Raw genomic sequence first — 17,054 nt, 5'->3', positions numbered from 1 at the left:
GATTCACCATACCAAAATTTCCATTTCATATGAATTCCCTCCAACCAAGTGAGTATAGACTGCTGAATACTTACTCATAGCAGTATCAAAAGGTTCTGAAATATCCCTTAGATTTGTTAAGAAAAGTGGTAGTAAGTGAAGGAATTACTATTAATAAATAAGTAAATCAGGATACTCTCTTATGCTTTCTGTTGCACACCTATTAACTTTCCCCCTTTTAATAACACTTGACAACATCCCTTTCCATAACATCCTTCTAAAAACTATAATTAAAAAAAGAGCAAAAAATTATGTAAAAAGCTGTCTCAGATACAAGGACTGTTCTTTTTCATGAGAACCATGAACTTGTTTAGCTCTTCCTAAAAGCAGCTGTGCTCTCATATAACACTCTACACCTATCCAAGACACTAGTTCAGAGAGACAATTAAAATGTCATGTCAAATCACATAGAAATTATTATCATCCATGAACAACTGAGAATACATTTTATAAAACTGAAATTCATGGAACAATGTATTTGCCTTTAAAAAGCCCAAAAATGGAAAATTCTTAGAAATTTTGTGGTTGTTTTTCATATCAAGTATTGCATTTTTATGTTTCTGGGATTAGTTTAAGATTTTTTTCTTTTAAAATAACAGATGCAAAGACTTAGTAGTACAGGTTACATATTTGTGAGTAAACTTATGCTTACTTTCCATTGATGACACCATCTGGATTGAGCATGGGAATAATTTTGAAAATGTAAGATTCTCGTAAACATTGGGCACTTGGATTATTGCTCATAAGGTATTCCAGTGTTCCTTTCATAACCCAGCTTGCATTAGTCTCTCCAGGATGTACACGAGCAGATAGGAAAACATAAGGACGATTCCCTAAAAAAGTATGCATAGAGGTTGCAAAATATGACTCAAGCTAAGTAAACATTTTGTTAACTGAAAAAAGAGGTAATAGCCAGCTTCATTTGTTACAATGCAAAATACAGTATTTGGGAGTTTATTATTGAGTATCATTGTTATTGATAGAGCTTGCCAGAATATTGTTATAAGGACTGCTAATTACAGAACTCTCACAATGGAGCTTTAAATACAATCAGACAATTACACAGTCATGACTAGTTTGAGCTGGCAATTACAGTATTATGACTTTGATGACTTTTTTTCCAATAGCCAAGAAAAATACTGGGGTGAAGGAAGAAACCGGGAATGCTGTCATAACTAAAGCTCACTTTAAACCTTAGTAGCTTAGATATTGGCTTTATGAAAGATTTTTTTGTCAAGCAAATTACCTGAGCATTTGGAGAAAAAAGTTACTTGGAAAACAGGTATTCTTTCCCAAGAAGTGTAGTCTGCAAACTCTAACATACAAAAATATCTAGCAACTGATTTAAAATATACGTACATACTCTTATATATCTAGAGATAATAACCTTGACTACCACAAATAAATATTAAATACAAATCAAATCCTGAATATTGATGCATCTTAATTTCATTGAATTCATTAACTTGATTTTACATTGATATTTCTACAATGCACAACAGTTAATACTGAATTTTTTTCATAAAGAGCTAGTTTTACATTATTTTCAGTTGATAAGAAAGAGAAGTCATACTTACTGAACTGACAGATGTGTTCACAATAATTGGACTCTGGCATGGCTGTAATAGTGACTAAGGGACAACTGTTGCCAGCCAGGGTCTCACAGAGAACGTCTTGTCGAAAATATATCTGTTGAGGGTTGTGCAGAGATTCCAGCTTCTGAAGATGCATCTTCATTCCAAAAATAATGAAAAAATACTTCAAATCTTTTGCAGTTACATATCACAGAATATTCCACAGGTATTATTTAACTAATCATACTTCTTGTTGTTCTAAATAACATTCAAGTCTCCATCATAATTTTGACCATGAAATATCATTCTCTACATCTCTAACTGACTACTTTATAGAGCCTGGTTTTCCAACTGCTTTGAGGAAAATGAAGGGACAGAGGGTACATTATTTTCTACCAGATGATACTGTAAGGGTATGTGGGAGATAAGAACCTCTACTTCATCAAGGTTATCTGACCAGGGACCTTTTCAGTGCAAAAGGGGATAACAAGGGAGAATCAATAAACAGGAACAGAGAGAAACAATCCTGCTTGCTAGACAAGACATAACACAAACAACAGCAAAGACCAAAGTCTCCAGTCTCTAACTGACTGGCCATTAAGAATCTACAGGCAAAGCTTTGGAAAGAGTCACCCGAGGGACAAGGAGGAAACAAGAACAACGTAAGGATCTGGGATACTCAAGGGGGGCTTGTGGGACTATACAAAACTTACACACCTGATCCCTGCAGTCTGCCCTTAGTTATATCTCTGTGCAGTCTCACTCTCTATTCCATGCATACAAGTGCTGTGTGGACTGGGTGCAACTAACAAGAAAGGTGTGAGTGGATTTGAGGTCAGCATCAGTAGTTGGAGGTGGTCTTGGAAGCACCTCTGTGGGCACTACAGACTACTGTTGGGATCAGAATCAGTGGACTTGGTACCAGCAATGCAAGCAAGAGAGGATCTCAGTGCCAGCTAATGAAATGGGTAAGGGTCTTGGTGTCCAGCCACTGGGGCAAGAACAGTGGGTGTCCCAAAAACCAGCTAGTGGGGTGATAAGGGTCAGTGAAGCAAGGGCAGGTGTCCTCAGCACCTAGAGAAGGAACAAGGGTTACGAGCCCATGTGCCTGGTACCAGCTGTTGGGGGCAGGGGGCAAGCATATGCATCTTCCCCAAAGCTACTGTACATGGAGGGGTGTGTGTGCAATTTGCTAGCAAACTTCAAGGTGGACTACCCAGAAAGTATGAGGTCCCAGGTTGAGGCAGGGATATCAGGTGGGCAGAGAGTCCATGCTGGCATCTGGGGAGAACCACAAGTGCAGATAGCCAGTGAGACGAGTGTGAGAATGCATGCATCTGTTTATTAGTGAGCATCAGGCTGGACTAGCCTGCAACCTGGAGCCTTGCACAGCAGGTAAGAGAGACAGAGATCCATGCAGAGGTATGGCACAGATGGGCCATGCTAGTCATTCACAAATGTGTGTGTGCTTGTGATTCTAGAGAGTGGGTGTGTATTTTCAGTTGGGAACAGCAATCCTTATCAGCTGGAGAGGAGGAAAGGGACCTGGGTGTCCGTAGTTATATTTTAAGCAAGTCCTAGTAGTGTTACACACTGGTGCTGCTGGAGGCAGCACCTTGTCTGTGCCAGACTGTGTAGCCAGCCACGCTGGGAGGGGACGGGATGTGCAAGTGTGTGTGCATGAGTCTCACTCTCTCTTTGGGATACTCAGACTCACTAGCGGTTGAACCTACAAGCAAACAGGAAAGCAGCAGCCACATCCATGAGCCTGGGACAGACACCCCCAGGGTCCCTTGACTAGGCTCCAGCAGCCAGGCAGGAGGAACCACCAGCCCCAGAGCTGTTGGATGCAGCAGCCGCATATAACATCCCTTAACAGATACTTCTTCCAAGACCAAGTATGGCTTAGTAAAAAGCTTTGTTCAACTCTTACACACTAGCCACTGAATCCCCAAGTTTGCTTTTAATGCTATGACAGAAACAATCAACAGACATTCTAGGCATGAGTTTTGCTTAGTACTAAAAAGTTTCACAATACTTCCTTAGCCAATTCATTATCCTAAAAAGGTCTCCAATTATCTTAAATATAGTAACTGAACAGGTCAATTATGAAGAGGTATATGTAGAACAGCAGGATATGAGTAATTTGACTCAAACACAAATACTTCATCCAGTTAGCACCGTTTCCAGTCAATTATGAATTATGATTCCCAGAAAACCCATTTAGCCTGCAAGTAAGTATCAATTTTATTTTTCCAGGAACTGTTCTTTAGAACAACCTACACACTTTGCCAGTCTAAACATGAATGTTTTATGAAAATTCTCATTTTAAGGAGTATTTTGAACTTCATAAAAAGAAATAAAAAGAGTTCACTCATGAATGCTTATGTTTCACATTGTCCAAAAGTATAAATATTTATCTATGTAACAGTTCATAATCTTCTCACCTTTAAAGTTGAGTATGTATATGGATAATGGTAAGCAAAGTAGCAGACATCATCTTTATGTTGGAAAGTCACTGTGAATGTAATTGTGTAATAAGATTTTCCTTTCTGACCTCCAGCAGCAATTGAACTTCTTGAAAAGTGATTCCTAAGAGTAAAATGAAGGTAATAAACATATCAGAATAATTTTTTTTCATATCATTGATTATTTCTGAACACACATTCTAAGAGCTAGGAAGATTTTTAGTGATTGTATTTCTCTTCTATGTACATCCAGGTTAAATACACTGGTTCCCACTATCTGTAAAGACACTTTTTTATAACAGTGATACACCTTCATTCATATTGGGAAAAGGTGAGCAAACAAAAACAAGTAACAAAACAAAACAAAAGGAAGCAAACAACTGCCAACCAAGAAGGGTAATGCATGGATATGCTGTACCATCTCATCCTGTGTTCCAGGATTGCCCTACAATGACTATACCACAGAATACAGGAGCCGAATCACAAGCACATGATCAGTGTTACTGGAAGTCACTATTAAGATTTCAAGCAAGCATGCATATATACATTCCCTTAAAAGCTTCTCTGGAACAGTATGCAATTTCTAACAAAAGTATAAAGAGATGAACAGCTTAAATATTAGCAGTGTACTAACAAAATAAGACCCTATATACTTTGGTCACTTCTGTTACTCTCCACAGTAACTCAAGAAGAAAACTCTGTTCACAACAGACCTACTAAAATAGAATTATCAAACTCAGAAGCAAATATTTCTCCTCAAAAATTGTACCTCATACTAATCTTCAGCGTAAGATTTGCTGTACATTTGATTGGTGTACTCACTTATAGTAACAAATATCTGTCCCGACACGAGTCCAACATGGTCGAGAACATAATGCTTCTTGAACAGAATACATGAGGGGCTGCATACCTTAAAGAAAAAAAATGCATCTTACTTTAATTCTTAACATTAAACATCAAGATCTTTGCAGATGTGTGGATTTGCTGATGTGTTGACCACATCAACACTTACACGCAAGTCTCCAAACTACCTATACTCATTTACTCGCTATCATAGAGTGTATTCGCATGAATGCCTGGGTATTGTACACTCTTTCAACGAGGTGACAAAGGATTCCTTCCCCTCTCCCCTCATCAAGTCCCGCTTTCCAGAAAATAACAAATTAAGGAAAAAAAAAAGAATCAGACCTACAGAAGACCAAAATTAAATGTTAAAATGAAAGCTGTAGTTAGCATGAATGGTAATCTACAAGAAGTCTTTGGTACCACTCCCTCCAACTCACCATTACAAAAAGGCTTCAGAAAGAATACGAAAAAATGTTACTATCATCCATTCATGTGGACACTTGGAAAATAACTGATGTTTCAGGACATTTTTTTTTTTAAACAGTAACTCTTCGAAGTTTATATTTTTTAGAGAGTATACTGAAGTTGAATACTTAATATGAAGTTAGAAGTACATATTAATTGAACACTATTTACTAGTTAAGATAGCCAAATACATTGATTGATTCAGTTAGTGTACTTAAAAAAAAAGTATCAGGTTAAGTATATGCAACATATGAATGATGATCTAATGTAACTGATGAAGATTAGTAAATAATTTAAAAGAATCTTATTACTGGTCAAACTACCTGGTATTCTTGGATTTTATCAGTGTGAATTGTACAATTATGGCAAAGAAGAATATGATGTTACTCTGTCCCAAGAGTTTGGCAGCGGGGAGAGGGGAGCTTCTCCTCCTCCTTTTTAAAGGACAAATTTCAGAAAATCCCGCAGGAAAAAAAAAAACCAACAAATGGTTTTAAGCTGAATGATACACCCCTCCCCCCTCCCAACAAGTGGAAGAAAGGTATAATCAATTAAGCCAGAACTTTTGGATGAGGTACAAGCAGCAAACACTACTCACTGGGGACTGCAAGGGTCACCTATGAGGCCCAGCATTTCCATGGAGACTTATTTTTTCTTCTTAAATAATGTGCCTCTCTCCCCATCAATAAGAGAAAACTGTTTGAGAATGTCTCAACAGGCTTTGGTGTTGATGCCTCCTACAGTGGTCTCAGGACAAATTTTAGCTGCAGCTATGAGTAAATTTCTTCTGCTTTGGCCTCACTTACAACAAAACTTCATTTTAAAAACTGACAGCCAGTGTTTTAAGATACTTTTTTTCTTTTTTAACTGAAACTTGTCTAACATTTTCTAGTAATACTACTGAAAAATAATCTGATCTGACAGCATGAACATATTACTGATCCCAGCTGAGCTGTCTAGTACAGGTATTTTTCTACATATTTCTTCTCAAAGTATGGGAAATGTGATCTTACCGTAGTTAAACTGACTGTTTGACTTTTCACAGTTGATGATGTTAAACCGGTAACCAATGCCAGTTTTCATTCCACTGACTTCAAAGTAAAACCACTGATGATAATGATTGCTATTTATGTCTGAATTCAGAATTAGATCATACTCGTTTCTAAAGATGAACAAAAACAAATCAATCTTTTTTTAAGAAGCAGAAACAAAAAGCCTTATGTGTGAAAAACTGAAATATCTTACTTTCTGATCTGAATAACTTTGCGCAGGTTTCCAGATTCAAATTTGGAATTAAACTTCAAAACATCTGCTTCCTCTGGTACTGAACAACTATGAGTAGCAGAAGAAAAGGGAGCAAAATTAATAAGACAAACTTAACTAAAACAAACTCATTAAGTTTATTTCAGCCCCCACTTGGTAATTCAGAAATTATTTTCAACCTTCTTCTAAATACAGCCTGGATAGCAGAAACAGTGTTACATCAGATGAAACCTTCACTGAAGTCTCTCATAATAGCACTGATCTAAATATTACAAATCGTATCACAGAGAAAGAACAGGCTTAGAGAATTCGCTGAATATTGTTTTCAGAAGGGTAAAAACTTACCTCAAATTATCAAGATCATACACAACTCTGTCTATAATGTCATTTTGATGAATCAGTCTTTCAATATCTTGAGAGATTTTTGTCCTAAAATAAAAAGCAGAGTTCTCATTTAAATTGTTGCATACTGTTTCCAATTACAAAAGAGGAATTACCTTTCATTACAATGAAAACAAACAAAGTTGACATGAAGACAGTGGGACAGATTTTCAGAGAGACCTCAGCCTTACCCCCACTTATGCGCACAAACTGTAAGTGTACTTAAGTTTAAACACCTGCATTCACAGCTGACTGAGTCCAATATTTGTATGTGAGGGAACTGAGTTTTCATGCACACAACCCACTGGGCTTTATCTTATGAAAAAAAAATGCACCATTTCATACTTTATAGTAGAAGCAGAAATTACTCAAACATTACTTATGTTAATGCTTTAATCCAGGACAGCACTTGATAACATTAGTAACTTACATGAGTCCTACCATAACTAAAATTAAAGAGTTTTAGAGAGTAGGTCGTGCAGTGAGTGTGTTAGTGCACTAGCTTTTCACCTCTGAAGATCTAGGTTCATTTATCGACTAGGTAACAAATAAGAATGAATTTGGTGATGTCAGCCAAATGTCAGGTGTATGTTTATCCAGATCATAAAACCATTGCACAACTGGCAGTATCTACGTCCTGGTTTGGAAAAGTAAGTATGTGTTGCAGTTCAAGAATGAAATATAGTGGCAGAGCTGTGTGGAAAAGCTTGCACAGCACCTGCAATAAGAAGAAAAGGAAGCAGATTAACAATGAAGAATACAGGAACAGAGTGGTAAAGTACGTTCAGGCTGGAAATTCTCCATTTAATTAAAATAAATATTGTTAACAAATGAGAAAAAGAAGGTAAGTGCACAACTCTAGTGCCTCTTATTAAATTAAAACTACTGGAAAAGAAAATATGTCCCAAGTCCAATGTACTGACAAAATTGTGAAGAGGCTGACTCACCACAATCTATCTGATCAGGTTCAGCTCAGGGCAGAACTACAGATTTTTGATCTTGCATTTGATCTTACACAACTCCTTAAATCTCAGTGTGCCTCAGCAATAAAAGGGTCATAATAATTACTATCAACAGGAGTTTTACCAAGACAAAATCCATTAATGAATATCAGGCATTCAAATACCATACTAATAACCAATATATACTAAAGGAAAGAAATGGTATTCAAAATATACATGAAAAGGAAAAGTAGTAGGGGACATTTTTAGGTTGCAAAAAAACAAAAGAAAAGAGATGCTATATTAAGATAATTAAAGGGAAGAAAACATAAAAACAACACTGTTGATGTGGAGCTTTGTGTTTATAGATCCGTCTTTTGTGGATCTTGATTTACCTGTTGATCACTTTTAAGTGTCAGATGATTAGAAAATACTAAAGTAACTAGAAAATACTAAAGTGTACAGCAAAAATCAACCTAAAATTTTAAGGGATGAAAAAAAGTAGGAATTTAAACCCAAATGTAGATGGTGTTGAATTCTGTAATAATTTTTTCCTCAAAAAGAAAAATAATATAAAACACTTCAGTAAGAATTCAGTGAGACATTTGGTGAAAATTACATGTTACTAAATGTAAATGAAAAAGCAAAAGCACTCCAAAGCAAATTCAAAAACACTGCATCTCTCAGCATTCTGAAATAGTAAAAAAACCCCCAAAACCTTAGAAAACCCACACCACATGTGTCTAATAAAAGTAAAAAGAAAACCCTAACTCCCCACCTCAGTCCCCCACAAAGTTTTCTTAAATTACCAGGATGGATTAAGGCAATCATTTGTTTTCTGAAGAAGATTTAGCTGATGAGCAGTAACTGCTTACATTAAGGAGAATCCCACTGAATGCCAAGAGTTTAGAGACAGCTTCTCCATGTCCCTACCAAACTCATTTTCACCACTTTTCTATAAACTGTAATTTTAAACTGGTTCCCTTCTCAGAAATTTGTTACATTGCAGTAATAAGACTGAGTTATTTGTAGAAAACTGAATTCTCAGAATACTCTACCTTAAAAAGGTGATGCAGGACTTTTAATTCAAGTTTAGCAATACTACCTGATATTTCATTCTTGTTTCACACAAGACCTAAAAAAGTTACTTTCAACATAAAAAATACAACAAAAATAAAACATTTTTAACTTTAAATAAAATATACTCTAGAATTACCTTCACAGTTTAGAAATCAGCTTTATGTATAACCACACAAGTAGATTTGTTGGTTAACAGTCAGAGTTAATACAGTGCTTTATATCTAAGAAGAACAAGCATTGGAATAACAAATTTTATCTGACTTCACCCAATTTTACTCAGGAAAATTCAGAATTATACAGTACTACAAAAACATACATGAAGATTTGTGAGATTTTCTTAAAATGCAGTTCTTAGGCGATTTCTGACTCAAGACTAATCTCCCTTCTAAATCAGCTGAATCTGTTTAAAAAATAAGCTTATAGGGAAGACTCTTCTCCTTCAACACTGAACGGCGCTTTCTAGTAATGGTATATTCATGATGTCATTAGTGTATCAACTCTTGGTCATTTCACTAGAAATCACCTTTTTATGACATGTGTGAAACAGCTAAAGGATTTTAATCATACAACCTAAACACACTTAATCTCTTAATCATTTTAATAACTAAGTGTAAATAGGAAGCATCTCATGGAAACTGGAATTATAAAGCTGAAAGCATACAGCAAGGTCCCATACCTACTATTACATGTTCTGCTAAAATGCTGATTTGTCTCTATAGTAACTTACTATGCATATGGGCCAGCTCTTCATACCACCCCTGCAAATTATTCAAGAGTCACATCACCCGTTATCATCTCCTAATATCACTCAGTAAAGAACTAATGGATATGTTGATATGTTGAGTTTTGCTGGTTTGTTTTATTTTTCATTCTGTGTTTATTGCCTGTCATTCTGCAGGACCTAACACAAACTGCATCCTTAGTATTTGTTACCTCTACATTCTGTTATACTGCAATTACTAAAAACAAACACTTAAGTGTATTAGTTTTTTTAATTTTTCCCACTACATTTTCCTGAACAATAGCTTTGTTAGCACAGCAAAGAGAGCTGAAGTATCTTTAAACTCTTAACTGTCCTATCTTTGCTAAGACCTGAAGGGAGCATTCAGGTGGGCTTTTTTGTGTTTGTGCTTTCTGTAGGTTGTTTTGTTTTTTTTACAAACTACAAAATTTAAATGATGGGGGATGGTGGAAAGGCAGAAAGGGAGACTATAAACTAAACTTAGTATTCAGAAACTGAATTACAGAATCAGATTGTATTGTTTATCTTGTTTATGGCTCTGCATTGATCAATGCCTACTCACCTACCTTCAAACTACTTTTCACTGAAAACAGTTTTATATGTTTAAAAAACATTGTATAAGTGCCTGTTAATCTCATCCTAAAGACTGTTTCTCAAGGGAAGGAAAACAACAACAAAAAAGGAGTATGGTAACTCACCTCTGCACTCCATATGGCCTTTCCAGAATAGGCTCCTTAAATGGGGGTGGAATATGGCCAAAATAATCTGGATAGGCCACTTCTGAATATTCAGGAATAGACTTTGTGGTTTTTACCATTTCAATATAAAGATCACAGTCATGAATTGGTGATACATCAGAAACCTCAAGCATGACTTGTTCCCCTGATGAACTAGATCTGGAATCCTCCTCCTCCGAATCCACTCCAGTGCAGCAGAGTTTTCCCAGATGAACAGATGATCCTTCAAAGAGGCTACTTCCACAGGGTGAAACATGTTCACAAGGTTTACTACAAGAAAGTGTGGTAAGGCTAGTTTTGCTTTCCTTCTTTATTACACACCCTGTACCATAATACTGATCATTCTTTGCACTGTTCTGCAGACTGATTCTGTCCAAGCCTTTCACAATTTCTTGGCTTAGACAGTGGCATGATGGAAGCAGGTTTCTTTGATCATTTTGTTCATGTAAACTACCGTCTTTGATACTATCTTTCTTTGGTAGTTCCAGAAAGGCTGGCCTTTTATTGTATTCCTCTGTCAATACAGGATTGCTCTCCTTCAAAGCAACTCCTTTTGTTGACTGGTTTGCTTCAGCAGAGTGCTCCTCTCCTGCTGTAGGAACAACAATAGGTCCACTCAGATTTGCATCAGATACAAAAGGCTTTGGTTCCTTGGAAACTAAGTCACATTCCTTAAAAAATAAGAGGGAAAAAAAAAGATTTATTAAAAAAAATAAGTAAACGGTTCCTGAAGTTTCATTAATATTAGAAACCTTCCTCTTTCATTGTTCCTGAGGTATGTTTTGCAATAATCCAAAATAAACATGAAAGCCAAGTTACTATGTTTTAAACTTACATAAACATAGCAATGAAGTTTCAGCTTTTACAAGAAGATAGCGTCACAGCAATAAACAAGCAGTTCATCAGTAACAAATTATCAAGTCAATGCAATTCCCCAGATATTTTAGCCAACTACTATAAAGAGATGCACAACATCTAAGGAAATACCTAACACAATGAATCTTTGTCAGAAATCTCGTACCCTTTCTTATGATTCTACTTCCTGCTGTGTGCAAAAATCAAACATCAGAAAACAGTCTTCCTTCATATCCGCCCACAGTTCCCCTCTCAGTCAGATCAAAGCAACCCGTAACATTTGAGTAACTCACTATATAGCACTTTCATGTGTAGCTCTAGCACTACTGACTCTCATTTTTTGGCTAGAGGAACTATCCACCTGAAAAAAAAAGTCAAAGTGTATTCCAGAGTCAACCCATCATGATGAGGAATGCCCTGGGCATTAGATATTTTACCTGAAAGTTTTCTGAAAGTTCTGGGAAAAATTGCTCATACATTTTCAGTTCTTCTACGGGTCTTCCCAATTCCTGTCTAGGTTTCAGTTTATTAATATCAGTCTCAATATCATCATTCTGAAAGAGCACCAGAACAAATTAATCTTGCATCCAGAATTAATGAACTTCTAAAATAATTACATTCACCTTTTAATTCTTACACGGCCATGCTTTAAAAGCTAAATATCACTATTTTAAAATTAGCTGAACTGCACCTTTAACCATGAAGGTTTAATTAGTAAAATTAGTAAACCAGCTCAGTTTTATTAGTATACCAAAGCCTTCATCTCAACGGAAATATTACACACATCTCATTTTTCTTGCTTTCATCCAAATGTATTATGCACAGACATCAGACTACGCTTTACATAAGATCTGTGCATAGTTCAACTATTGCAACCTGGAATGTGGAGACTTCATCTGACTGCAGTGACAAAGGAATAACTGCTTCTATGGAAGATAATCCCTTCATCAGGGTCATGAGAGCCTTGACTAAAATCTGTCATTCCAGTTCGTGGACAGACAATTCAATTAAGTCCTGAATATATGTTACATAAAAATAGAGAATAAGGCTGTTCTGACCAAATGTCCTCTTATGTCCTGACTGGCAGCTGGAGAGTAGAACAAGACTTCCCTAAAGTGATACAATAGTGAGAGGTCTGATCTCTAACTCTACAGTTGGCTGAACTTCAAAGTTACCATGCTGAAACACTGACCTAGTCAATCCCAGTCCAGGATGATGGAAAAAGTTAACAGCAGCTCCTACATACTGAGCAGCTTAGATGGGACGAACAGGCTAAGAGAAATACAAGTTGGGAACAGAACACTGCTAAAACAGTTTGCACTTCTGTTCTACTGTACTCCAGACACATCAAATGTGAAGCAAACAGGTTTTGATAAAAAATGTGAACAAAGGTTGATATTTTCAAGTAGCAACCACCTTAAGTTTCAGCAGCTTCTTTAATTTTAGAAATAGCCCCGAAAAATTCTTCAAACTCCTTTAACACTTAAAACATATGGCTGTATACATGATTCAAGCAACTTAAAAATTTATGCCTGATTTTTGCCTGTTAATTTTGTCTCATACCAACCTTAAAATGTTGGTCCTTGTCATCATCATTTTCGGTTTCAATTTCTGATTCTGTTTCAGCATCCTCGTTATCATCACTTTCATCTACTACATCATCCACTGTGATACAAGAAAGTTTTGTAAAGCAGATTATACATTTAATCCAATACATTTAATCTATGACAGAGTGACAGTGTTGGTGGATAAGGGAAGAGCAACTGACATCATCTACCTGGACGTGTGCAAAGCATTTGACACTGTCCCACACAACATCCTTGTCTCTGAATTGGAGACACATGGATTTGATGGAAGAACCACCCAGTGGGTAAGGAATTGGCTGGATGCTCGCATTCAAGAGACTTGTGGTCAACGGCTCGATGTCCAAGTGGAGACCAGTGACAAGTGGCGTTCCTCAGGGGTCAGTACTGGGACCCGTGCTGTTTTAACATCTTTGTCAGCGACATGGACAGTGGGACAAGTTTGCCGACAACACCAAGCTATGTGGTGCGCTTGACACACTGGAGGGAAGGGATGCCATCCAGAAGGGTCCCTGACAGGCTTGAGAGGTGGCCCTGTGCAAACCTCATGAAGTTCAACAAGGCCAAGTGCAAGGTCCTGCACATGGGTCAAGGCAATCCCAAGCACAAATACAGGCTGGGCGATGAGTGGATTGAGAGCAGCCCTGTGGAGAAGGACCTGGGGTATTAGTGGATGGAAAACTGAATTATGAGCCAGCAATATGCTCTTGCAGCCCAGAAAGCCAAATGTATCCTGGGCTGCATCAAGAGAAGTGTGGCCAGAAGGTCGAGGGAGGGGATTCTCCCCTGTACTCTGCTCTCACAAGACCACACTTGGGAGTACTGCATTCAGCTCTGGGCCCCCAACGTAAGAAGGACAAAGACCTGCTCAAGCAGGTGCAGAGGAGGGCCATGAAGATGATCAGAAGCTGGAGCACCTCTCCTATAAGGACAGGCTGAGAGAGCTGGGGTTGTTCACCCGAGAGAAGGCTCTAGGGAAGCCTTATAGCGGCCTTCCAGTACTTAAAGGGGGCTACAGGAAAGATGGGGAGGGACTCATTATCAGGGACTGTAGTGGTAGGATGAGGGGGTAAGTTTTAAACTGAAAGACAGTGGATTTAGGTTAGATATAAAGAAGACATTCTCCCCTGTGAGGGTGGTGAGGCACTGGAACAGGTTGCCCAGAGAAGCTGTGGCTGCCCCCTCCCTGGAAGTGTCCAAGGCCAAGTTGGACGGGGCTTTGAGCAACCTGGTCTAGTGGAAGGTGTCCCTGTCTATGGCAGGGGGGTTTGAACCAGATGATCTTTAAGGTCCCTTCCAACCCAAACCATTCTATGTTTCTATGATACATATGCTGAAAAAATATTTCTATGTTCTGGTTTCATTTTCTTTTCAAGCACTTACAGCTTGAAAAAACTGTGAAAACCAACTAGCAAACATTAATTACTACTACCAGATTTACAAAACAAAATGCCTGTTTGACAGTATTGCAGACTCATTTTATTACATTTCCATACAGTTTTAAGTGAAATCAAAGATCTCTGGTTTAAACAAAGCAAAAGAAAACTAAAAAATACCCAACACCGCTCCACCCCAAAAAAAACCAGCAAGGCAGCAGATGGCCATTAGAAATACTTTATAGTGTGGATGTGTGTCCTGGTTCAGCATTATGTCCTGGTTCAGCTAGGACGGGGTTAGTTTCCCCAGCAGTGGGAAGGGAGCTCTAGCTGGGTTATTCATATACCATGCTGACATCACGTCCAGGCGCCCAAGCGCGGAAAGTCTGGTAGAACGCGCGGTGTGTGCAGTCACTCCTCTCACTGCTGTATCGGTATATCTCTTGTTCTGCTCATTGTTATTACTGTTATTGTTGTTGTTCGGTTTGTTGCCGTTACACTGTTGTATTAAACCTCTCCTTATCTCACCCCCAGGGTTTGTATTTCACTCCCTGCCCTGTCCGGTCCAAGGGTGGGGGAGGGGCAGCAGCAGCGTGGTCTCGGGTCCCGGCAGGGCCTAAACCACCACAGCCTTTTTGGCACCCAACGTGGGGCATGAGAGGGTTGAGATAAGGACAAAAGGAGAAGGTGTGTTAGAGCAATCTTTTAGGTGCAATTTTTCTGTTTTTACTTGTATTGTTTGATAAGGAACACTGGCAATGCTGGCCAACTTGCTTGCGTGGTGGGGCTGGATTAATCCTTATGTCCACAGTGTGCTCCTAGTGCTGGTGTTTGTTCTCGGTGGAAAGTGTGTCAAGGGTCTTATTTTGCTGTACTGGCTACTGACTGCTTATAATGTGCTTGCATCACTGCTTGTGGGGTGAACCAGTACCTGTTTGCTGCCTGGGCTTTTGTTAGGGGTCTCACCCCCTCTATGGGTGAGCCAGGGGAAGAGATCCTCTCGGTTTGTGAGAGTTTCAGCTATCCCTGGAGCATCCAGGCCACTGTGTTCACGGCACAATGTTTTCTAAATGTCTGCCAGATCTTGTTTTGGGCCATGCGGTACTTCAACAACAGCACCACCCAGAAACCTGCCCCGAGGGCAGTTATGAGTGGCAAGGTGTGTGGGAAGAGATGGGCAAGTGCCTGGGTCAGTGGTCACCCCCAACGTTTTGGAATTTCACTCCCGAACAAGTGCAGTGTCCTGATAAATTAGTGGAGTGTTTGGAAAAGGTGTGCTGCCAATCTGACAAACCCCAGGCGACACAACTCGCTGTGATGTGCTGGGGGCTTGCCCATGCTTACCGTGTCATCTTTAACACTGTTCACTGCCCTCAAGGGGGAGAAGGGGCTGCAGGATCTGAAAGTGAACTTACTGGTACAGCAGCTGGGCCAGGGGGACAGACAGTGCCAGTGCCAGTCGCCTCCAGCAGCACAGCAGCTGGGCCAGAGGGACAAGCAGTACCAATACCAGTTGCCCCAATACGGAAAACTAAATATACCAAAAAATCCTCTCGCAGTGTACAGGGTGATGATGAACCAGGCCCATCATGAGAGCAAGAGGAAGAGCCAGAGGTAATCATCCGATCTCTATCCCTCAGTGAGTTGCAAGATATGCAGAAGGATTTCAGCCGCCTTCCAGGCGAGCAAATTTTCACCTGGCTGCTCTGACAGTGGGATAGTGGAGCTGGTGTTTTGGAACTGGAGGGGAGAGAGGCCAAGCAGCTGGGATCTTTAGCCAAGCAGGCTGGTATTGACAAGGCAAAGGGAAACAGACTCAAACCCTCAGCCTTTGGAGGCGACTCCTGCTCGGTGTGAGGGAGAGGTACCCCTACAAGGAGGATGCTCTATGTTGGTTAGGCAAGTGGACCGACATGGAGAAAGGCATTCAAAACCTCAGGGAAGTGGCTGTGTTTGACATGGTCTATGGTGATGTGAATGATGAGCAGTCACCCATGGATCCAGATCAGGCCCTTGCACACAGCTGATGTGGCGGAAGTTCCTGTAAAGTGCACCAGAGGCACGTTCCAAAGCATTAGCAGTAGTGTCCTGGTGGCGAGACACCCAGACTCAAACAGTGGATGAAGTGGCTGGCCAGCTCCGGCAATATGAGGGAAATCTCCCTTCCTCCCAACATGCCTGGATTTCAGCTGTAAGGGAACTGTCTCAGAGGCTCCAGAAAGTGGAAGAGGACATGTCCTACATTCCACCTGCACAGGCCAATATCTCAGTCATTAGAAGCAAGCGTTTCCCCACCCAAGAGAAGGGCAGTGGAAGGTACACACCAGGGGGCACCCTGTGGTTCTTCCTCTGCAACCATGGGGAAAACATGAGGAGGTGGGATGGACAGCCCACTTCCACCCTAGCTGCACAAGTACAGCAGCTGAAAGGGAAGACCACCATGAAAGGGGAGTCTTCCAAGAGAGATGCAGCTCCAGTGTCCAGTCGGAAATCCCCCAGACAGAATAGAATGGCCAACGTTATGCTTGACCCTCTTGAGCGGATCTGTGAGTCATTCTCGCAGGAGTCACTCTTAGAACAAGTGAGTGATGCTGAACAGGATTAGAGGGGCCCTGCCTCCAGCCAGGTGGAGGAAAGGGATAATCAGATTTACTGGACGGTGTGGATCCGATGGCCTGGCACATCAGACCCACAAGAATATAAG

General features: G+C 39.5%; 1 protein-coding gene across 12 annotated transcripts in view; it reads right to left on the bottom strand.

The window, feature by feature from the left end:
• The window catches only part of AGTPBP1 (ATP/GTP binding carboxypeptidase 1), a 74,932-nt gene that overhangs the window by 26,238 nt on the left and 31,640 nt on the right, over window positions 1-17,054 (bottom strand). For all 12 annotated transcript variants that reach the window (XR_012627020.1, XM_074855595.1, XM_074855598.1 and 9 more), the window contains 10 exons: window positions 12,959-13,056; window positions 11,829-11,945; window positions 10,498-11,207; window positions 7,001-7,084; window positions 6,638-6,724; window positions 6,406-6,554; window positions 4,904-4,991; window positions 4,061-4,205; window positions 1,617-1,770; window positions 692-872 (listed from right to left, as the gene is read on the bottom strand). Coding sequence is in view for 11 of the 12 variants with exons in the window: in XM_074855595.1 (XP_074711696.1) it covers window positions 692-872; window positions 1,617-1,770; window positions 4,061-4,205; window positions 4,904-4,991; window positions 6,406-6,554; window positions 6,638-6,724; window positions 7,001-7,084; window positions 10,498-11,207; window positions 11,829-11,945; window positions 12,959-13,056 (1,813 nt within the window). In the remaining variant the exon portion in view is untranslated. The remainder of the gene's footprint in view (window positions 1-691; window positions 873-1,616; window positions 1,771-4,060; window positions 4,206-4,903; window positions 4,992-6,405; window positions 6,555-6,637; window positions 6,725-7,000; window positions 7,085-10,497; window positions 11,208-11,828; window positions 11,946-12,958; window positions 13,057-17,054) is intronic.

Source organism: Strix uralensis, chromosome Z (genome assembly GCF_047716275.1).
Source record: "Strix uralensis isolate ZFMK-TIS-50842 chromosome Z, bStrUra1, whole genome shotgun sequence".
In the NCBI taxonomy this organism is placed as follows: domain Eukaryota; kingdom Metazoa; phylum Chordata; class Aves; order Strigiformes; family Strigidae; genus Strix; species Strix uralensis.
Note: the sequence above shows the minus strand (reverse complement) of the source record. Positions and strands in the feature narration are given on the sequence as shown.